At 42.1% G+C, this 24381-nt stretch overlaps 1 protein-coding gene across 3 annotated transcripts in view; it reads right to left on the bottom strand.

Annotated features, from left to right (window-relative positions):
* Nucleotides 1-5835: 5835 nt before the first annotated feature.
* Nucleotides 5836-24381, bottom strand: part of LOC115198633 (6-phosphofructo-2-kinase/fructose-2,6-bisphosphatase) — a 42567-nt gene continuing 24021 nt past the window's right edge. For 2 of the 3 annotated variants that reach the window (XM_029760715.1, XM_029760714.1), the window contains exons 9-14: nt 23763-23909; nt 22728-22832; nt 10503-10632; nt 10212-10274; nt 7738-7802; nt 6291-7425 (exon numbers count right to left, since the gene is read on the bottom strand). In XM_029760715.1, coding sequence (XP_029616575.1) covers nt 7366-7425; nt 7738-7802; nt 10212-10274; nt 10503-10632; nt 22728-22832; nt 23763-23909 — 570 coding nt within the window. In that variant the 3' untranslated portion in view covers nt 6291-7365. Of the gene's footprint in view, nt 6013-6290; nt 7426-7737; nt 7803-10211; nt 10275-10502; nt 10633-22727; nt 22833-23762; nt 23910-24381 lie in introns of those variants that run through there. The other variant, XR_003879268.1, reaches the window with a different exon arrangement.

Below are 24381 nucleotides of genomic sequence, written 5' to 3'. Positions count from 1 at the left end.
AGATTTCTATTTTTGTCACCAAAAACGATGACTCCGATCATGCCGAACTAGCGACATTTTGGACAGGCCTAAAAAAAACATGTTATAACCATTTTCACAAAAAATTGCAGATATTTTTCATTTTCGTGACACAAAAACAGTGACCCCGGTCATGCAAAATTAGCGACATTCTGGACAGGCCTAAAAAAACATTTTTAAACCATTTTCACAAAAAATTTCAGATTTCTATTTTTGTCACCAAAAATGATGACTCCGATCATGCCGAACTAGCGACATTTTGGACAGGCCTAAAAAAACATTTTATAACCATTTTCACCAAAAATTGCAGATATTTTTTTTTCATTTTCGTGACACAAAAACAGTGACCCCGGTCATGCCGAACTAGCGACATTCTGGACAGGCCTAAAAAAAAAATGTAAAACCATTTTCACAAAAAATTGCAGATTTCTATTTTGTCCCTAAAAACGATGACTCCGATCATGCCGAACTATCGACATTCTGGACAGGCCTAAAAAAACATTTTATAACAATTTTCACAATAAAAGCTCAGATTTTTTTTCTTCATTTTTTGACACAAAAACAGTGACCCCGGTCATGCCGAACTATCGACATTCTGGACAGGCCTAAAAAAACATTTTATAACAATTTTCACAAAAAAAGCTCCGATTTTTTTTCTTCATTTTTTGACACAAAAACAGTGACCCCGGTCATGCCGAACTATCGACATTCTGGACAGGCCTAAAAAAACATTTGTAAACCATTTTCACAAAAAATTTCAGATGTCTATTTTTGTCACCAAAAATGATGACTCCGATCATGCCGAACTAGTGACATTTTGGACAGGCCTAAAAAAACATTTTATAACCATTTTCACCAAAAATTGCAAATATTTTTTTTCATTTTCGTGACACAAAAACAGTGACCCCGGTCATGCCGAACTAGCGACATTCTGGACAGGCCTAAAAAAACATTTTAAAACCATTTTCACAAAAAATTGCAGATTTCTATTTTGTCCCTAAAAACGATGACTCCGATCATGCCGAAAAAGCAACATTCTGGACAGGCCTAAAAAAACATTTAAGAACCATTTTCAAAAAAAAAGCTCACTTTTTTTTTTTCATTTTTTGACACAAAAACAGTGACCCCGGTCATGACGAACTATCGACATTCTGGAGAGGCCTAAAAAAAACATTTTAAAACCATTTTCACAAAAAATTGCAGATTTCTATTTTGTCCCTAAAAACGATGACTCCGATCATGCCAAACTAGCGACATTTTGGACAGGCCTAAAAAAATCATTTTATAAGCATTTTCACAAAAAATTGCAGATTTTTTTTTTATTCATTTTTTTACACAAAAACAGTGACCGAACTATCGACATTCTGGAGAGGCCTAAAAAAAACATTTTAAAACCATTTTCACAAAAAAATGCAGATATTTATTTTTCCATTTTGTGACACAAAAACAGTGACCCTGGTCATGCCAAACTAGCGACATTCTGGACAGGCCTAAAAAAACATTTTAAAAACATTTTCACAAAAAATTTCAGATTTCTATTTTTAATCACCAAAAACGATGACTCCGATCATGCTGAACCAGCGACATTTTGAACAGGCCTAAAAAAACATTTTAGAACCATTTTTACAAAAAATTGCATATTTTTTTTTTCTTCATTTTCTTGACACAAAAACAGTGACCCGCTGTCATGCCGAACTAGCGACATTCTGGACAGGCCTAAAAAAACATTTTAGAACCATTTTCACAAAAAAAGCTAAGATTTTTTTATTTTCTTTTTTTGACACAAAAACAGTGACCCCGGTCATGCCGAACTATCGACATTCTGGACAGGCCTAAAAAAACATTTTAAACAGTACAGCAAAATGGTACTTACAGAGTGACTTAAACATGATTTAGACCTTGTTTATGAAAAACTGTTTATTTCTGTATTTCATGATTGCAACTTGCTGACAAGTGTCAACAGTGTTCCTATCATCTGCATTAAGCAGTACAGCAAAAATGGAACTTACTGGGTGCAGCTAACATGATTTTGCCTCTCTAGGGTAGGGGGCAGTATTTTCACATCCGGATAAAAACCGTACCCGATTTAATCTGGTTATTACTACTGCCCAGAAACTAGAATATGCACATAATTATTGGCTTTGGATAGAAAACACCCTAAAGTTTCTAAAACTGTTTGAATGGTGTCTGTGAGTATAACATATTTACTAAATTACTCATGATAATCGTTGATAAAATACCTAACAATTATTTTAAGAATTATAGATACATAACTCCTTTATGCAATCGCTGTGTCCGATTTTAAAATAGCTTTTCGGCGAAAGCACATTTTGCAATATTCTGAGTACATAGCTCGGCCATCACGGCTAGCTATTTTGACACCCACCAAGTTTGGGACTCACTAAACTCAGAATTACTATTAGAAAAATTGGATTACCTTTGCTGTTCTTTGTCAGAATGCACTCCCAGGACTTCTACTTCAACAAATGTTGTTTTGGTTCCAAATAATCCATAGTTATATTCAAATAGCTCCGTTTTGTTCGTGCGTTCAGGTCACTATCGGAAGGGTGACGCGCGAGTGCATTTCGTGACAAAAAAATGCAAAATATTTCATTATCGTACTTAGAAGAATGTCCAACGCTGTTTAAGATCAATTTTATGCAATTTTTCTCGTAAAATAACGTTGTATTCATTCAAAGGCTGAAAGAAAAAAATGGAGTAGTCTCGTGAACGCGCATCTCCAGTGTCACTGTCCCCAGGCTGACCACTCACAAACTCTCTTGCTGTTCTTCGCCCAGAGACAGCAGACACCCCATTCCACTTTCTGGCGGCTTTAGAGAGCCAATGGGAGCCTTAGAAAGTGTCATGTTACAGCACAGATGCTGTATTTTTGATAGAGATGCAACAGAAGGAAAATAAATTGTCAGACAGGGCACTTCCTATATGGAATCTTCTCAGGTTTTGGCCTGCCATATGAGTTCTTATATAGTCACAGACACCATTCAAACAGTTTTAGAAACTTTAGAGTGTTTTCTATCCAAATCTTCTAATTATATGCATATTCTTGTTTCTGGGCAAGAGTAGTATCCAGTTTAAATTGGGTATGTTTTTTATCCGGCCGTGCAAATACTGCCCCCTAGCCCCAACAGGTTAAAAACCAATGGAAGAATCTTAAAATGAATTCTAAAACTCACAGGTAGCCAGTGCAGAGACCTTAAAATCGGTGTAATGTGTGCTCTCCATCTGGTCTTGGTCAGTACCCATGCTGCAGCATTCTGTATGTTTTGCAGTTGACCAATGGCTTTCTTGGGATATTTCAGGAGAGCATTACTGTCACGCCCTGCCCTACTCTACTATAGAAAATGACATCTTACTAGGACGTGACAGCATTACTGTCACGCCCTGCCCTACTCTACTATAGAAAATGACATCTTACTAGGACGTGACAGTAATGCTAGAACAACCCAAAAACACCCCCTGTCACGTCCTGACCCTAGTAAGATGTCATTTTCTATAGTAGAGTAGGGCAGGGCGTGACAGGGGGTGTTTTTGGGTTGTTCTAGTTTTTCTACTTCTATAATGGGATTGTTTGGGGTTGATCTCTAATTGGAGGCAGCTGATCCTCATTGCCTCTGATTAGAGATCATTTTTAAGTAGGGTTTTTTCTCTTCCTGTTTGTGGGTTATTATCTTTTGAGTAGTGTGTTGTCCTCTCTGTGTCACGGTTTGTTGTTTTTTCAAGTATTTCAGTTTATTGCATTCAGTTTCACGTTTAATAAATATGTGGAACTACGAACACGCTGCATTTTGGTCCAATCCTTTAAACAGCCATGACAATTACAGTAGTCAAGCCTGCTTGTAATAAAAGCATGGATGAGTCAATGTATCAGCCTGCGAGAGAAATGTCCACACCTTGGCTCTGACGATCGTTGTAAGGAGAAGACCAAGGTGCAGCGTGGAAGTGTTCAAATGTATTTTTATTTTACTCAGAACACTAAATCAAAATAATAAACAACGAAACACAAACATCACGTTCTGCATGCTTACTGAGCTGTACAAAAACAAGATCCCACACTGAAGGAGGGTAAAAGGGCTGCCTAAGTATGATTCCCAATCAGAAACAATGATAGACAGCTGCCTCTGATTGGAAACCATACTAGGCCAATCAAAGGAAAAAAACAACATAGAAATATAACACAGAATGCCCACCCCACACCCTGACCTAACAAAATGGAGAAATAAAACATCTCTCTCAAGTCAGGGCGTGACATTGGCAATGTTCCTCAGGTGGAAAAAAGCCATATTTGTCACATTCCTAATGTGTGATTTCAAATTTAGTTCAGAATCTAAAATAAAACCTAGTTTTTTTACATGGTGTTTTATCTTTATTGCCTGTGAATTAAAATGCTGAACTATTTGAAACATTTCTGGGTTTGGGGTAACCCTGGCACCGCCTGGTATAGAGGTGTGTGTGTATGCGCGGGGTGTGTGTGTATGCGCATGGGCGCTGGTAATGATTAACTAATTGCGCTAGTAGAACTCTAAGATTACATTTTGTTACATACAGCTTTGTGACCTCAGAATGTTCGGACCACTCTGTCTGAATAAATGTATATTTTAATGAAGGAATCTGTTTATTTGTGTTCTTGAACGTGATGTGTGTATGTTTGTTTAGTAAGTTAATTACCACAGGCAGGAAAGGTTCATTTATAATGTCTTTATTTTGAAAACCATTTAAAATAAGGTGATGTGCGTTTTCATTTTGGCAGATGCTGCGGATCCCTTGGTATCCCCCCCTTCTGCCCCCTTCCCACTCCCCTTGGACTCCTGGAAAGATCTATATCACGTTCTGTGCATGTGTTTCTTTACCTCTTCTTTACACACACATTTTTGTTGTCACTGGCCCTTCAAATTTCTCATTGTCCATCGTGAATGATAATTCTTAAAGTTTTACCATTGAATCCTGCTCATGAGCAGAAGCTTAGAGACCTTTAAATGTCAGGAAGAAAGGTCCAGAAAAGTCAGTCAGAGGCATTTCAGTTTTTAAACAATAAAATACTCAGATAAGGATTCAATCCAAGGTCAGTGAAAAACCACATGAATTTCACATGTGAACACGTGATTTATGTGACGTTAATGTGATAACATGTAATAACATCAAACTACATGTGGGTACGTGAGTAAATGTGAAATAAATGTGAGAACTTGGGATGCAAAATTTCAACATGACACTACACGTGACAACATTTGCACATGTGAAAACCCAGGTGTCAAATACAATTCAGAATATTTTACTTTGAAAGGCATAATTGACATTTTAAGCGTGTCCAAACTTTTGACTGGTACAAGTCAAAAGTTTGGACACACCTACTCATTAATGGGTTTTTCTTTATTTTTACTATCTTCTACATTGTATAATAATTGTGAAGACATCACAACTATGAAATAACACATATTGAATCATCTAGTAACCAAAAAAATAAACAAATCAAAATATATTTAATATTTTAGATTCTTCAAAGTAGCCTTGATGACAACTTTGCACACTCTTGGCATTCTCTCAACCAGCTTCACCTGGAATGCTTTTCCAACAGTCTTGATGGAGTTCCCACATATGCTGAGCACTTGTTGGCTCTTTTTCCTTCACTCTGTGGTCCAACTCATCCCGAGCTATTTCAATTGGGTTGAAGTCGGGTGATTGTGGAGACCATTATTATACAATGTAGAAAATAGTCAAAATAAAGAAAAACCCTTGAATGAGTAGGTGTTCTAAAACTTTTGACCGTAACACATTTTAGGGAAGACCCAGATGCAGATAGTGTCAAAGTAACAATAGTTTATTAATAGAACAGGGGGCAGGCAAAACGACAGGTCAAGGGTAGGCAGATGTCAGTAATCCAGATCAGAGTCAGGGTCAGGGCAGGCAGAATGGTCAAAACTGGGAAAACAGGAACGAGAAACAGACACTGGAGATAATGGGGAAGGTAGGCGACACCTGGAGGTGGGTGGAGACAAGCACAAAGACAAGTGAAACAGATCAGGGTGTGACAGACCGGTTGTGTAATTTGATTTGTTTAACACTTTTTTGGTTACTATATGTGTCATTTCATAGTTTTGATGTCTCCACTGTTATTCTACAATGTAGAAAATAGTAAAAATAAAGAAACTCTTGAATGAGTAGGTGTGTCCAAACTTTTGACTGGTACTGTATATACAGTACACACACACTCCAGACTCCAACATTGCTCCTCCTAATATTTATATATTTCTCAATTCCATTCTTTTAGATTTGTGTGTGTTCTTGTGAATTGTTTGATATTACTGCACTGTTTGAGCTGGCAACACAAGCACTTCACTACGCCCACAATAAAATCTGCTAAATATGTGTATGTGACCAATAAAATTTGATTTGATGTGAGTTCATGTGTTTTTTCCGTAAGGGGAGCGCTGTCCACAATGCACCCTTTTAAAGGCAATTTTGCACATCCCGCGGAAATCACATTGATGGTGAACACTGCAGATTTCTAAATTAAAGGTAATCAGAAATGACCTTTTAAATGTCAAGCGCTCTACAACGCACCTCAGAATGAATCCCAGACACAATCAGTCACACATTTTACATGACACACCACTTGCAAACAACACACACGGACACACGGACACGCATGGAAATTTGGACCAGTCCAGAGCGCAGAATTACACCAGTGTATGATGATGATGATGGTTATACTAGATGATTCTAACACACAGACAGACTACATGATCATAACACATAGACAGACTAGATGATCCTGATAGACTACATCAGCATTTCCCAAACTTGGTCCTCAGGACCCCAAGGTGTGCACATTTTATTTTTTGCCCTAACACTGATTCAAATGATCAAAGCTTGATGATTAGTTGATTATTTGAATCAGCTGTTTAGGGCAAAAACCCAAATTTGCACCTCTTGGGGTCCTGAGGACCGAGTTTGTGAAATCCTGGACAACATGATCCTAACATATAGGCAGACACATGATCCTAATACACAGACACATTATCCTAACACACAGACAGACAAATTATTGAATTCACTTCATTCTACTGTCACTAACAGGGTTCCACTGAGAGAGATGTTACATTGTTTACAGAGGATTATAGATGTAGGGTTCATGTAGTCTGGTCCTTTAAACTCCATTTCCCAGCAGTCTCTCTTATTGCTTCACTTCAGTCTCTACAGCAATGGTGTCTCTTCATTGGTTCTCCCCGTATTGTGTCGCAATATCGTAGTTCTCCTCTCCTCCTCCAGATGTCGTCTGGGACCATCAGTCGACCCTCTCTCATCCTCTCCTCTCCTCCCTCTCCTCCTCTATATGTGGTCTGGGACAGTCAGTAGTGCCTCCTCTGGTTCTCTGTCCACGTCAACATTCTGAAGACAGACGGAGAGCAAGAGAAGGTGTGACGATGTGTGTGTGTTTGTGTGTGTGTGTGTGTGTGTGTGTACCTGCAAACTAAGTTTGGTGAGGTCCTGCAGGATTTTGTTCAATGTGGGGCTTGGAGTGGGGACGTCACCTGACAACCAGAGGGGCTTAAGAATGATCCACAAATGAGATATTCTGACAGTTCAAGGCTGTTAAGCCAGGAGTAGGTTGCTGCTTGACGCTTTTAGTACATATGAGGCGGTAGGAGGGTTTGATTTGGAAATGGGAACTTTATATGTAGTGTGCGCGTGTTGGCTCACCACTGGTTTGTCTCTGTGTGTGTTGACTGCTTCAATGTTGAGGAAGATGGACTCAACCTTACAACCTGAGAAAAAGAATAGAGACTCCAGGGCTACAGCAGATTTAGCATATCAATTAACATTATCATTGTTAACCTCTCTAGGGTAGGGGGCAGTATTTGCACGGCCGGATAAAAAACGTACCCGATTTAATCTGGTTATTACTACTGCCCAGAAACTAGAATATGCATATAATTATTGGCTTTGGATAGAAAACACCCTAAAGTTTCTAAAACTGTTTGAATGGTGTCTGTGAGTATAACAGAACTCATATGGCAGGCAAAAACCTGAGAAGATTCCTTACAGGAAGTGGCCTGTCTGACCATTTCTTGGGCTTCTACACTCTCTTTATTGAAAACTGAGGATCTCTGCTGTAACGTGACACTTCCTACGGCTCCCATAGGCCCTCAGAAGGCGGCAAACCGGTGAATGATGTTTTTGCAGGCCCTGGCTGAAAAACACTAGCGCATTTGGATAATGGTCGATCAGAGAACAATGAGCCTGAGGCGCATGCACGAGGCGACACCATGTTTTTATTTTTTCGTCTTTGAACTAAAACAGGATTTCCCGGTTGGAATATTATCGCTTTTTTTACGAGAAAAATCTCATACAAATTTATTTTAAATCATGTGCTAACAACACGGAGCTTTTTGGACATAAATGATGAGCTTTTTTGAACAAAACTACATTCGTTATGGACCTGGGATTCCTTGGAAGTGACATCTGATGAAGAGAATCAAAGGTAATGGATTATTTACATAGTATTTTCGATTTTAGATCTCTCCAACATGGCGGTTAGTCTGTATCGCAAAGCGTATTTTTCTGGGCGCAGTGCTCAGATTATTGCAAAGTGTGATTTCCCAGTAAGGTTATTTTTAAATCTGGCAAGTCGATTGCATTCAAGAGATGTAAATCTATAATTCTTTGAATGACAATATAATATTTTACCAATGTTTTCTAATTTTAATTATTTATTTTATGGGGTGACTTGACTGCCGGTTATTGGAGGGAAACGATTTCCTGAACATCAACGCCATAGTAAAACGCTGTTTTTAGATATAAATATGAACTTGATAGAACTAAAAATGCATGCATTGTCTAACATAATGTCATAGGAGTGTCATCTGATGGAGATTGTAAAAGGTTAGTGCATAATTTTAGCTGATTTTATGGTTTTGGTGACGCCTGTCTTGAATTGACAATACAGTACACACAGCTATTGTCAATGTACTCTCCTAACATAACCTAACTTTATGCTTTCGCCGTAAAACCTTTTTGAAATCGGACAACGTGGTTAGATTAAGGAGATGTTTATCTTTCAAAGGGTGTCAGATAGTTGTATGTTTGAAAAATTTGAATTTTGACATTTATTTGGTTTCAAATTTGCCGCTCTTGAAATGCACCTGCTGTTGATAGGGTGCGCCACGGGTGCGTCCCAAATAGCCCCAAGAGGTTAAACAGCGTTTGACATACTTCAAAGCACGGTAATGGAATATTTAGAATTTTTTTGTCACGAAACACGTCGGCGCGTCACCCTTTGTCACCCTTCGGATAGTGTCTTGAACGCACGAACAAAACAGAGGATATTTGAACATAACTATGGATTATTTTGAACCAAACCAACATTTGTTATTGAAGTAGAAGTCCTGGGAGTGCATTCTGATGAAGAACAGCAAAGGTAATCACATTTTTCTAATAGTAAATCGGAGTTTGGTGAGGGCCAAACTTGGTGGGTGTCTAAATAGCTAGCCCGTGATGGCTGGGCTATCTACTCAGAATATTGCAAAATGTGCTTTTGCCGAAAAGCTATTTTAAAATCGGACATAGTGATTGCATAAAGGAGTTCTGTATCTATAATTCTTAAAATAATTGTTTTGTTTTTTGTGAACGTTTATCGTGAGTAATTTAGTAAATTCACCGGAAGTTTTCGGTGGGTATGCTAGTTCTGAACGTCACATGCTAATGTAAAAAGCTAGTTTTTGATATAAATATGAACTTGATTGAACAAAACATGCATGTACTGTATAACATAATGTCCTAGGATTGTCATCTGATGAATATCATCAAAGGTTAGTGCTGCATTTAGCTGTGGTTTGGGTTTATGTGACGTTATATGCTAGCTTGAAAAATGGGTGTATGATTATTTCTGGCTGGGTACTCTGCTGACATAATCTAATGTTTTGTTTTCGTTGTAAAGCCTTTTTGAAATCGGACAGTGTGGTTAGATTAACGAGAGTCTTGTCTTTAAAATGGTGTAAAATAGTCATATGTTTGAGAAATTGAAGTAATAGCATTTCTAAGGTATTTGAATAACGCGCCACGGGATTCCACTGGCTGTTGAGTAGGTGGGACGATTTCGTCCCACATACCCTAGAGAGGTTAAATATTTCTACTTAAATATTCATAGGGAGAGAAAGAGAGAGAAAGAGACCGACCGTAAGCAACTGGGGTGAGTTTCAGCACTGTGTGGAGAGGACACTTCAGATATGGCAACTCCGCTGGAGGGAGAGCGAGATGGGAGATGAGTGGAGAAAGTTAAGAGGGGAGTGGAGAAAGAGGAGAGAGAGAGAGATGGGGATACAGAACTCAAACATTTCCTCTGACTGACAGATGGATCATTTCAACACTGACAGAGTTCCAAAGGTTCCCAAGCTGTGTGATAGTAGTATATAGTATAGTAATAGTGTAGTGTCTGAGGCTATGGGATTGTGGTTAGACCGTCTTACCTGCACTCTTATCAAGGAAGTAAGCTAGCAGACAGCGCATGACAGCCTGATGGCACACCACCAGAACATTCTCCTGTCTCTCTAGTTCCATGATCACCGGCTCCAGACGTTGCACCAGGTCCTCATACGACTGACACACACACACACACACACATTATACACACATTATACACCACATGGCCAAAAGTATGTGGACACCTGCTTGTCATCTCATTCCAAAATCATGGGCATTAATATGGAGTTGGTCCACCATTTGCTGCTATAACAGCCTCCACTCTTCTGGGAAGGCTTTTCACTAGATGTTGGAACATTGCTGTAGTGAATTGCTTCCATTCAGCCACAAGAACATTAGTGAGGTCGGGCACTGATGTTGGGCGATTGATTCGTGTACGTGGGCATTGTCATGCTGAAACAGGAAAGGGCAATTCCAAAACTGTTGCCACAAAGTTAAAATCAAATCAAAAGTTATTTGTCACATACACGTGTTTAGCAGATGTTATTGCAGGTGCAGCAAAATGCTTGTGTTTGTAGCTCTAACAGCACAGTATAATCTAACAATTTCACAACAATACACACAAATCTAAAATAAAAGGAATGGAATTAAAAATATATAAATATTTGGACGAGCAATATCAGAGCGGCATAGACTAAGATACAGTAGAATAGGATAGAATACAGTATATATACTGCTCAAAAAAATAAAGGGAACACTTAAACAACACATCCTAGATCTGAATGAAAGAAATAATTTTATTAAATACTTTTTTCTTTACATAGTTGAATGTGCTGACAACAAAATCACACAAAAATAATCAATGGAAATCCAATTTATCACCCCATGGAGGTCTGGATTTGGAGTCACACTCAAAATTAAAGTGGAAAACCACACTACAGGCTGATCCAACTTTGATGTAATGTCCTTAAAACAAGTCAAAATGAGGCTCAGTAGTGTGTGTGGCCTCCACGTGCCTATATGACCTACCTACAATGCCTGGGCATGCTCCTGATGAGGTGGCGGATGGTCTCCTGAGGGATCTCCTCAGAAGACCATCCGCCAACTCCTGGACAGTCTGTGGTGCAACGTGGCGTTGGTGGCTGGAGCGAGACATGATGTCCCAGTTGTGCTCAATTGGATTCAGGTCTGGGGAACAGGCGGGCCAGTCCATAGCATCAATGCCTTCCTCTTGCAAGAACTGCTGACACACTACAGCCACATGAGGTCTAGCATTGTCTTGCATTAGGAGGAACCCAGGGCCAACCGCACTAGCATATGGTCTCACAAGGGGTCTGAGGATCTCATCTCGGTACCTAATGGCAGTCAGGCCATTAGAGCACATGGAGGGCTGTGAGGGCTGAGCACATGGAGGGCTGTGCAGCCCCCCAAAGAAATGCCACCCCACACCATGACTGACCCACCGCCAAACCGGTCATGCTGGAGGATGTCGCAGGCAGCAGAACGTTCTCCACGGCGTCTCCAGACTCTGTCACGTCTGTCACATGTGCTCAGTGGCGAATTTGCCAATCTTAGTGTTCTCTGGCAAATGCCAAACGTCCTGCACGGTGTTGGGCTCTAAGCACAACCCCCACCTGTGGACGTCGGGCCCTCATACCACCCTCATGGAGTCTGTTTCTGACCGTTTGAGCAGACACATGCACATTTGTGGCCTGCTGGAGGTCATTTTGCAGGGCTCTGGCAGTGCTCCTCCGGCTCCTCCTTGCACAAAGGCGGAGGTAGCGGTCCTTCTGCTGGGTTGTTGCCCTCCTACGGCCTCCTCCACATCTCCTGATGTACTGGCCTGTCTCCTGGTAGCGCCTCCATGCTCTGGACACTACGCTGACAGACACAGCAAACCTTCTTGCCACAGCTCGCATTGATGTGCCATCCTGGATGAGCTGCACTACCTGAGCCACTTGTGTGGGTTGTAGACTCCGTCTCATGCTACCACTAGAGTGAAAGCACCGCCAGCATTCAAAAGTGACCAAAACATCAGCCAGGAAGCATAGGAACTGAGAAGTGGTCTGTGGTCTCCACCTGCAGAACCACTCCTTTATCGGGGGTGAATTGCTTATTGCCTATAATTTCCACCTGTTGTCTATTCCATTTGCACAACAGCATGTGAAATTGATTGTCAATCAGTGTTGCTTCCTAAGCGGACAGTTTGATTTCACAGAAGTGTGATTAACTTGGAGTTACATTGTGTTGTTTAAGTGTTCCCTTTATTTTTTTGAGCAGTGTATATATATATATATATATATATATATATATATATATATATATATATATATATATATATATATATAAATATATGTATGAGATGAGTAATGCAAAATATGCAAAATATCTAAACATTATTAAAAGTGGCCAGTGATTTGAAGTCTATAGGGCAGCAGCCTCTAATGTGCTAGTGATGGCTATTTAAGGGGGGGGGGGGTTAGAAGGATTACTTTATCCTATCCCAGGTATTCCTTAAAGAGGTGGGGTTTCAGGTGTCTCCGGAAGGTGGTGATTGACTCCGCTGTCCTGGCGTCGTGAGGGAGCTTGTTCCACCATTGGGGTGCCAGAGCAGCGAACAGTTTGGACTGGGCTGAGCGGGAACCGTGCTTCCTTAGAGGTAAGGGGGCCAGCAGGCCAGAGGTGGATGAACGCAGTGCCCTTGTTTGGGTGTAGGGCCTGATCAGAGCCTGAAGGTATGGAGGTGCCGTTCCCCTCACAGCTCCGTAGGCAAGCACCATGGTCTTGTAGCGGATGCGAGCTTCAACTGGAAGCCAGTGGAGAGAGCGGAGGAGCGGGGTGACGTGAGAGAACTTGAACACCAGATGGGCTGCGGTGTTCTGGATGAGTTGTAGGGGTTTAATGGCACAGGCAGGGAGCCCAGCCAACAGCGAGTTGCAGTAATCCAGACAGGAGATGACAAGTGCCTGGATTAGGACCTGCGTCGCTTCCTGTGTGAGGCAAGGTCGTACTCTGCGAATGTTGTAGAGCATGAACCTACAGGATCGGGTCACCGCCTTGATGTTAGTGGAGAACGACAGGGTGTTGTCCAGGATCACGCCAAGGTTCTTAGCACTCTGGGAGGAGGACACAAGGGAGTTGTCAACCGTGATGGCGAGATCATGGAACGGGCAGTCCTTCCCCGGGAGGAAGAGCAGCTCCGTCTTGCCGAGGTTTAGCTTGAGGTGGTGATCCGTCATCCACACTGATATGTCTGCCAGACATGCAGAGATGCGATTCGCCGCCTGGTTATCAGAAGGGGGAAAGGAGAAGATTAATTGTGTGTCGTCTGCATAGCAATGATAGGAGAGACCATGTGAGGATATGACAGAGCCAAGTGACTTGGTGTATAGCGAGAATAGGAGAGGGCCTAGAACAGAGCCCTGGGGGACACCAGTGGTGAGAGCGCGTGGTACGGAGACAGATTCTCGCCACGCCACCTGGTAGGAGCGACCTGTCAGGTAGGACGCAATCCAAGCGTGGGCCGCGCCGGAGATGCCCAACTCGGAGAGGGTGGAGAGGAGGATCTGATGGTTCACAGTATCAAAGGCAGCAGATAGGTCTAGAAGGATGAGAGCAGAGGAGAGAGAGTTAGCTTTAGCAGTGCGGAGAGCCTCCGTGGCACAGAGAAGAGCAGTCTCAGTTGAATGCCCAGTCTTGAAACCTGATTGATTAGGATCAAGAAGGTCATTCTGAGAGAGATGGCATGAGAGCTGGCCAAGGACGGCACGTTCAAGAGTTTTGGAGAGAAAAGAAAGAAGGGATACTGGTCTGTAGTTGTTGACATGGGAGGGATCGAGTGTAGGTTTTTTCAGAAGGGGTGCAACTCTCGCTCTCTTGAAGACGGAAGGGACAAAAATGATAAACTCAGTCACCATATCAGTGTATTTGTCAATGTTATTCTTGGAGGCTACCCAGAACATATCGCAGTCCGCGTGATCAAAACAATCTTGAAGCATGTACTTCGATTGGTCAGACTAGCGTTGAATAGTCCTTAGTACGGGTACTTCCTGTTTGGGTTTCTGTCAATAGGGAGGGAGGAGCAAAATGCAGTCATGATCATATTTGCCGAAGGGAGGGCTGGGGAGGGCCTTGCAAGCATCCCGGAAGTTGGAGTAGCAGTGGTCGAGGGTTTTAGCAACACGAGTACTACAGTCAAATTTGCTTTGTTAATTTAACCTCTCTGGGCCAGTGGGACGCTTGCGTCCCACCTACTCAACAGCCAGTGGAATCCCGTGGCGCGATATTCAAATACTTTAGAAATGCTATTACTTCAATTTCTCAAACATGACTATTTTACAGCTATTTAAAGACAAGACTCTCGTTAATCTAACCACACTGTCCGATTTCAAAAAGGCTTTACAACGAAAGCAAAACATTAGATTATGTCAGCAGAGTACCCAGCCAGAAATAATCAGACACCCAAACCACAGCTAAATGCAGCACTAACTTTTGATGATCTTCATCAGACGACACTCCTCGGACATTATGTTGTACAATACATGCATGTTTTGTTCAATCAAGTTCATATTTATATCAAAAACCAGCTTTTTACATTAGCATGTGACTAGCATGTGACTAGCATTCCCACCGAACACTTCCGGTGAATTTACTAAATTACTCACGATAAACGTTCACAAAAAACATAACAATTATTTAAAGAATTATAGATACAGAACTCCTTTATGCAATCGCGGTGTCCGATTTTAAAATAGCTTTTCGGTGAAAGCACATTTTGCAATATTCTGAGTAGATAGCCCGGCCATCACGGGCTAGCTATTTTGACACCCACCAAGTGTGGTACTCACCAAACTCAGATTTACTATTAGAAAAATTGGATTACCTTTGTTGTTCTTCATCAGAATGCACTCCCAGGACTTCTACTTCAATAACAAAATGTTGGTTTGGTTCCAAATAATCCATAGTTATATCCAAATAGCAGCGTTTTGTTTGTGCATTCAAGACACTATCCGAAGGGTAAAGATGGGTGACGCGCCCGGTGTGTTTCGTGACAAAAAAATTCAAAATATTCCATTACCGTAGTTTGAAGCATGTCAAACGCTGTTTAAAATCAATTTTTATGCGATTTGTCTCGTAAAATAGCGATAATATTCCATTCGGGAAACCCTGTTTTCATTCAAAGACGAAAAAATAAAAACATGGTGTCAGCTTGTGCATGCGCCCCAGTCTCATTGTTCTCAGATCGACCACTATCCAAATGCGCTACTGTTTTTAGCCATGGCCTGCAAAGTCACCATTCAACATTCTGGCGCCTTCTGAGAGCCTATGGCAGCGTTAGAAAATGTCACGTTATGCCAGAGATCCCCTGTTTTGGATAGAGATGATCAATAAGGCCATGAAATGGTCAGAAAGAGCGCTTCCTGTTTGGAATCTTCTCAGGTTTTGGCCTGCCAAATGAGTTCTGTTATACTCACAGACACCATTCAAACAGTTTTAGAAACTTTAGGGTGTTTTCTATCCAAAGCCAATAATTATATGCATATTCTAGTTACTGGGCAGGAGTAGTAACCAAATTAAATCGGGTACGTTTTTTATCCGGCCGTGCAAATACTGCCCCCTATCCCCAACAGGTTAAAATCCCCAGCTACAATAAATGTGGCCTCAGGATATCTGGTTTCCAGCTTGCTTAACCTGTTAGGGTATAGGGGGCAGTATTTTCACGGCTGGATAAAAAAATTTACCCGATTTAATCTGGTTACTAATCCTACCCAGTAACTAGAATATGCATATACTTATTATATATGGATAGAAAACACCCTAAAGTTTCTAAAACTGTTTGAATGGTGTCTGTGAGTATAACAGAACTCATTTGGCAGGCGAAACCCTGAGACAGATTCTGACAGGAAGTGGATACCTGATGTGTTGAATTGACTTTAAGTCTATGCCATTGAAAAACAAAGGGGCTGAGGAATATTTTGCTTCCACTAGATGTCACAAGCCTTTACAAAGTGTTTTGAGTCTTCTACAGTGAGATCTGACCGAATAAGAGCCATGGAACGGTGATGGCCCATTAGACACCTGGCGTGCGAGTTCATGTTGGGTACTCTCATTCCGAAACGTTTTAAATGAGAACCCAATCGTCCGCCTTGAATTTTATTCATGTTCTGGTTAAAAAAGGCCCTAATGATTTATGCGATACAACGTTTGACATGTTTGAACGAACGTAAATATATTTTTTCCGTTCGTGAAGTGAAGTGAAGTCCGGCTGGCTTAGATCATGTGCTAACAACACGGAGCTTTTTGGACATAAATGATGAGCTTTTTTGAACAAAACTACATTCCTTATGGACCTGGGATTCCTGGAAGTGACATCTGATGAAGACAATCAAAAGGTAATGGATTATTTACATAGTATTTTCGATTTTAGATCTCTCCAACATGGCGGTTAGTCTGTATGGCAAAGCGTATTTTTCTGGGCGCAAAGTGTGATTTCCCAGTAAGGTTATTTTTAAATCTGGCAAGTCGATTGCGTTCAAGAGATGTAAATCTATAATTCTTTGAATGACAATATAATATTTTACCAATGTTTTCTAATATTAATTAATTATTTTGTTGTGATGACTTGACTGCCGGTATTGGAGGGAAACGATTTCCTGAACATCAACGCCATAGTAAAACGCTGTTTTTAGATATAAATATGAACTTGATAGAACTAAATATGCATGCATTGTCTAACATAATGTCCTAGGAGTGTCATCTGATGGAGATTGTAAAAGGTTAGTGCATAATTTTAGCTGATTTTATGGTTTTGGTGACGCCTGTCTTTGAATTGACAATACAATACACACAGCTATTGTCAATGTACTCTCCTAACATAACCTAACTTTATGCTTTCGCCGTAAAACCTTTTTGAAATCGGAAAACGTGGTTAGATTAAGGAGATGTTTATCTTTCAAAGGGTGCCAGATAGTTGTATGTTTGAAAAATTTGAATTTTGACATTTATTTGGTTTCAAATTTGCCGCTCTTGAAATGCACCTGCTGTTGATAGGGTGCGCCACGGGTGGCACGCTAACGTCCCACATAGCCCCAAGAAGTTAAAGTCCAGTGATGTTCTTTGAGGGCCGTCGTGGTATCGGCTTCAGTATTTCTCAGAGATGGAGTGAATAGTGCGAGTGATACCCGAGTGTCCAGTGGTGAAGTATGTGTGCTCCCAACATCTTATCCCTTATCCCCGTGGGAATGTAGAAGTGCTCAGAAGGACAGGTAGTGGGTGTGGGCTCCCTCTCCAGAGGCTTGCGAATGTCCGCATCTACGTCCCAGACCACATGGGCTACGACTCGAGAGGCAAGGCAGGTCCTTCGGCAATCGGGTGCCCAGTCCGTGATTTTCATCCTCGACCATGAGATGGTGGGGTTATGGCGTTGGAGCCATCAGGTGCCGAGGATAATCTTGTGAGTTGGAGTACTAATTATGAAGAAAGGAATGTTTTACTGATTAGTGGACTCCACGGTGAGGGTAAGTGGTGTGGTGATGTCTGTAATGGTTCCAGATCCTAGTAGTCGATTATCCAGGGCTTGAACCAAAAACGGAGAGGAGAGAGTGTATGAGGTGATGTTCAAAGAGGAGGAAAGGGTCTGGTCAAGTTCCTCTCAGCACCAGAATCCAGTAGCGCTGTAGAAACAGTACATGAGGGACAGCCAGCTGGTGTGATCAATACTAAAAAGGGTTTGGCAGAAAATTATGAAGATGGGATACTGACACCTACCCCAGGAGGTAGAAGATTACGTGACAGTCCCTCTGCTCTCGTGAAACCAGAGATGGGACATACCGGACACTGCTGAAGCTGGTGCCATCCTTGACCACAATAGGGACAGAAAACCAGCTGTTTCCGTCTATGTCGTTCAGTAGCGGGGAGGCGTGTGACCTATATCTCTATGGGTTCAGGCTCTGAAACAGTGTGGTTACTGAGGGAGGGAGAGAAGCGATGAGGATACTGACGCTCCCGAAGTAGGTTATCCAGATGGATGGCCATCGCAATGTATGCGTCCAAGGAGAGGTTGTCGTCACGACATGCCAGTTCCGTCTGGACTTTCTCGCACAGTGCTCTTCTGAATAAAGTATGGAGCACCGACTCATTCCATCCGCTGGATGCTGTTACAGTGCGGAAGGGGAGCACATACTTGGCAGCGGTCTGGTCATCCTGCCATAGTTGGAATAGGCACTCACCCCCCTCTCTGCCCTCTGGTGGATGATCGAAGATACCCTTAACAGAGCCATGAACACCCTCATATGAATCCAGCTCCTCCTCTCCTCTCTCTCAGATGGTCGTAACCCACTCCAATGCCCATCCAGCTAGCAGAGAAATAACCATGGCAACCTTAGACCTCTCAGTGGTGGGGACTCCCATCTGGTGTGCAAAATAGAGGAAGCACTGGAGTAGGAAGCCACAGCATTTAGATGGGTTTCCATCATATTTATCCGGGAGGGACAAATGGTTTGCTGAATGGACTGGTGTGCTGGCTTGCTAGATTGACTGGTGGTAGAGTATCCTCCGCTAGCCTCTCAAATATGTTTGAGACATTGAAGACTGCAAAGAACCTCTCAGCCTTCCCCAGTTGCGCCAGCTGGTCATGGTGTATCCCTGTTCATCGACCATCAGATTAGATGTCCTGATTTCCTGCTGCTTCCATTTGTTGAGGCAGTATTCTGTAACGTAGACGCTGGGAGTCGGGAAGCAAGTGCAGGTGGTGAGTTTAAAAATAAACAAAACATGGAACAATATAAGAAACAAGAGTAGCGTACGGATATGAAACAACATCAATACTGCCTGGGAAATAAACCTAAGTGAGTGCCAGATATAGGGGAGGTAATGAGTGAGGAAATGGAGTCCAGGTGTGCGTCATCATGAGGAGCAGGTGCGCGTAATGATTGATGCCAGGTGCATGTAATAATGCTAGCCGGTGGTCAGTAAATCGGCGACGTCAAACACCGGAGAGGGGGAGCGGGAGTAGACGTGACAATGACGCTACAAGCTTGGCACACCTGTTTTTGGGGAATTTCTCCCATTCTTCCCCGCAGATCCTCTCAAGCTCTGTCAGGTTGGATGAAGAGCGTTGCTGCACAGCTATTTTTAGGTCTCTCCCGAGATGTTTGATTGGGTTCAAGTCCGGGCTCTGGCTGGGCCAATCAAGGACATTCAAAGACTTGTCCCGAAACCACTCCTGCATTGTCTTTGCTGTGTGCTTAGTGTCGTTGTCCTGTTGGAAGGTGAACCTTCACCCCAGTCTGAGGTCCTGAGTGCGCTGAGCAGGTTCTCATCAAGGATCTCTCTGTACTTTGCTCCTTTCATCTTTCCCTCAATCCTGACTAGTCTCCCAGTCCCTGCTGCTGAAAAACATCCCCACAGCATGATACTGCCACCACGATGCGTCACTGTAGGGATGATGCCAGGTTTCCTCCAGACGTGATGCTTGGCATTCAGGCAAAATAGTTCAATCTTGGTTTCATCAGACCAGAGAATTTTGTTTCTCATGGTCTGAGAGTCTTTAGGTGCCTTTAGGCAAACTCAAAGCGGGCTCTCGTGTACCTTTTACTGAGGAGTGGCTTCCATCAAGCCACTCTACTATAAAAGCCTGATTTGTGGAGCGCTGCAGAGATGGTTGTCCTTCTCGAAAGTTTTCCCATCTCCACATAGGAACTCTAGAGCTCTGTCAGACTGACCGTTAGGTTCCTGGTCACCCTGACCAAGGCCCTTCTCCCCCGATTGCTCAGTTTGGCCGGGCGGCCAGCTCTAGTAAAAGTCTTGGTGGTTTCAAACTTCTTACATTTAAGAATGATGGAGGCCACTGTGTTCTTGGGGACCTTCAATGCTGCAAACATGTTTTGGTACCCTTCCTCAGATCTGTGCCTCGACACAATCCTGTCTCGGAGATCTACGGACAATTCCTTCGACCTCATGGCTTGGTTTTTGCGCTGACATGCGCTATCAACTGTGGGACCTTATATAGACAGGTGTGTTCCTTTCCAAATCATGTCCAGTCAATTGAATTTACCACAGGTAGACTCCAATCAAGTTGTAGAAACATCAAGGATGGAAAAAGGATGCACTTGAGCTCAATTTCACATAGCAAAGGGTCTGAATATTTATGTAAATAAGGTATTTCTGTTTTATTTGTTATAAATTTGCACAAAAAAATATTTTAGAATACGGCTAGCTGTAAGTGGTCTGATTATACAGACATTATATCTACACACAATACACCCTAGCCTTCCCTGTGGCTTAGTTGGTAGAGCATGGTGTTTGCAACGCCAGCATGGTGTGTGCAACGCCAGGGTTGTGGGTTTGATTCCCACGGGGGGCCAGTACAAAAAATGCATGAAATGAAATGTATGCATTCACTACTGTAAGTCGCTCTGGATAAGAGCGTCTGCTAAATGACTCAAATGTAAATGTAACCCTATGGTCACTGCTTCCAAGCACTGCACCAAGTCCTCAAACACTGACACTACACAGCCAAGTATATCCGAACAAATTATAAAAGACAAGCATTATAATTTTGAATTCCGTAAAGCGAGTGTGGAAGAGGTGAAAAAAGGATTGTTGTCTATCAACAATGACAAGCCACCGGGTCCCTACAACTTGGTTGGAAAATTACTGCGGATAATATTGCCACTCCTATTTGCCATATCTTCAATTTAAGCCGACTAGAAACTGTGCGCCCTCAGGGTTGGAGGGAAGCAAAAGTCATTCCCCTACGTAAGAATAGTTAAACCCCCTTTACTGGCTCAAATAGTCGACTAATCAGCCTGTTTCCAACCCTTGGTCGTGTTTGACCATACAATGCTATATTACAATAAACAAATTGACATCAGACTTTAAGCACGCCTATAGGGAAGGACATTCAACAAGCACAGCACTTACACAAATGACTGATGATTGGCTGAGAGAAATTGATGATAACAAGACTGTGGGGGCTGTTTTGTTAGATTTCAGTGCGGCTTTTGACATTATCAATCATAGTCTGCTGCTGGAAAAACACAGGTTTTATGGCTATGCACCCCCAGCTATATTGTGGATAAAGAGTTACCTGTCTCACAGAACACAGAGGGTGTTTAACCTTTTCATGCATGAGTTCCAAATATCTCTAACTGTCGCCCCAGCATGAGTTTTTTTATGTGCATGATGTTAGAATGCACTCACAGTTCCAAAATGTGATTGTGACTCAACAGAACAGTTAATGCGCGCGCTGGCCTCAAAACAAGGCACGCTAATAGGTTATGTTTCAACTTGTCAATTTAAAATGATTTTCTAACAACAGTTTCAATTGAGGTGTGCTCCTCATTAATTCACATGAGAAAGTAGCCCATTTCACTGCCTTGGCAACAGCTATTGGGGATCCATAATAAATACAAATAGGACTGAAAAACACATTTTACACACATTATATACACTGAGTCTACAAATCATTAAGAATACCTGCTCTTTCCATGACATAGACCACCAGCTGAATCCAGGTGAAAACTTTGATCCCTTATTTGTTAAATCCACTCAATTAAGGGGAGGAAACAGGTTAATAATGAAGGATTTTTAAGCTTGAGGCAATTGAGACATGGAATGTGTATGTGTGCCATTCAAAGGGTGAATAGAAAAGACAAAAAACGTGTCTTTGAACGGGGCATGGTGGTAGGTGCCACCGGTTTGTGTCAAGAACTGCAATGTTGCTGGGTTTGTGTGTATCAAGAATGGTCCACCACCTAAAGGACATCCAGCCAACTTTACACAGCTGTGGGACGCACAGGGCAAGCATCCCTGTGGAACGCTTTCATAATTAGGGCACTTTGTTTTTGTTTCCAGCATTATCTACTGGTGTTGTTGCAGGTAGAATATCTTAGGAAATGTTCTTTAATTGACATAAGCTGTCTTCAATCAGTCAATCAATGTTTTGCTGGGGATATTATTTGTAGATCAGTGATTCTACACCTTACTTTGCTCAAGCTGATCATTTTCAATTGACTCAGGAGTTATAGATAAAATGTTGTCAATTAGAGTCAGTATCAACGAAACCAACAATGGAAGTGTATTGTAGCGAATTCGGGAGGTAGTCCCGACGGAGTCAAACCTGGATCCAGCGACTGTCAAGCCAACACCTTAACAGGTACGCCAAGATGTCCAAACATGGTATACACATTACTATACACAGTATACATATACACATTGTACACACACACAGCATACACATAATATACAAACATTATACTCTCACTCCTCACCTCTCCCTTGGGGTAGCGGTAACGGTACTTGTTTTGGTCTCTCAGTGCAAACTCTTCTGGGTAGTGGTCTTGGATCTCCTCATAGGTCATCTCCTCACACACACCCTGACATGCAGGACAGAGAGGTTACACTTACACCCCACCCCCTCCAGACAAACAGGAAAGAATAGAGGTACACACACACACACACACACACACACACACACACACACACACACACACACACACACGACAAAGAGGTTACACACACCCTGACACACAGGACAGAGGAGAGGGTCTCTCTCTCTCTCACATACATATACACACATACACACACAACCTGACAGATAAGACAGAGGAGAGGGTTATACTGCCCTACCAAGAAGAGCAGTAACTGTACATTTGGTCAAAAATGAGTTAACATTTTTATACATTAAATACATGTTTTATCATGTGAAAAAATGTCCTGCCTCCATTGTGTTGTGGAGAAAATGGGGGGGGTTGTGTTTGCAGTAACGGCAAAAAGTTAGTGAAACCAAGGAAAAAGACATTAACTGCCATCACTCACATCAGTTACTGCCTTTTACCTTGCTTTCACTGAGCTTTGGGCTGCAGTGTCTACGGTTTACCTTGGTATTATTTATTGTTCTTTGCTGATACAAGTATCAAACTCTATGACACTGACAGACATATATCAACACAAGTTTGTGTCAAAAAAATCACCATGCAAACATTTTCCAGTGAGTGTACCAAGCCAGAAGGCAGTAACTGCCGTCAGGGTCAAAGGTCATGTTAGAGGTCAGGGTTAATATTAATAAAAAATAACCTCATAGTAAGACAACTGATAACCACATCTCCAATGATCTCCCTACAATTCATTTTGCTGGACAATAAAACAACTTTTAAGTAATTTTTCTGTTTTACTCTATGAGCAGTTACTGCTCTTTTGCTTGGTGGGCAGTACACACACACACACACACACACACACACACACACACACACACACACACACACACACACACACACACACACACACACACACACACACACACTTACTGCGTCTATCTCGTTGAGGGCCTTCCACTGTTCGTAGGGGACTCCCAGACCCTCAGCTGTCTGGATGGTTCTCTTCATGTGGCTGGTCCATACCTTCAAATCTCTGATACACTGGCTACGTATGTACCCTCCTAGAGCACTGGCAAACTACACACACACGCACGCACGAACACACACTTTAGATCTCTGATACACTGGCCAGCCCAGACATTTTTGTTTTAACCCTAAAAGGTGAAAAATCTGTCTAGATGAAAAATCTGTCGATCTGCCCTTGAGCAAGGCACTTAGCTCTAATTGCTCCAGAGTCGCCAGCAATTGCTGATCCCTGGCTGTGACCCCAATCTCTAAGGGTGTCTCGGGGTGAGTGGGATATTCAAAAAACTAATTTCCATTTCACACCACACACTTTTATAGTTTACACATTTGTACATGTGTGAAACAGGACAAAAATAAGCACATGTAGACCCCCTATTTGATTTTGATTCGACGTCCTCCGGAAGTTGTCAGAATTACTGTGTAAGTCTATGGAAGGGGGTGAGAACCATGAGCCTCTTCAGTTTTGTATTGAAGTCAATGTACCCAGAGGATGACAGAAACTAGCTGTCCTCCGGCAATGATG

The sequence above is a fragment of the Salmo trutta genome, chromosome 8, assembly GCF_901001165.1.
Source record: "Salmo trutta chromosome 8, fSalTru1.1, whole genome shotgun sequence".
Lineage (NCBI taxonomy): Eukaryota > Metazoa > Chordata > Actinopteri > Salmoniformes > Salmonidae > Salmo > Salmo trutta.
Note: the sequence above shows the minus strand (reverse complement) of the source record. Positions and strands in the feature narration are given on the sequence as shown.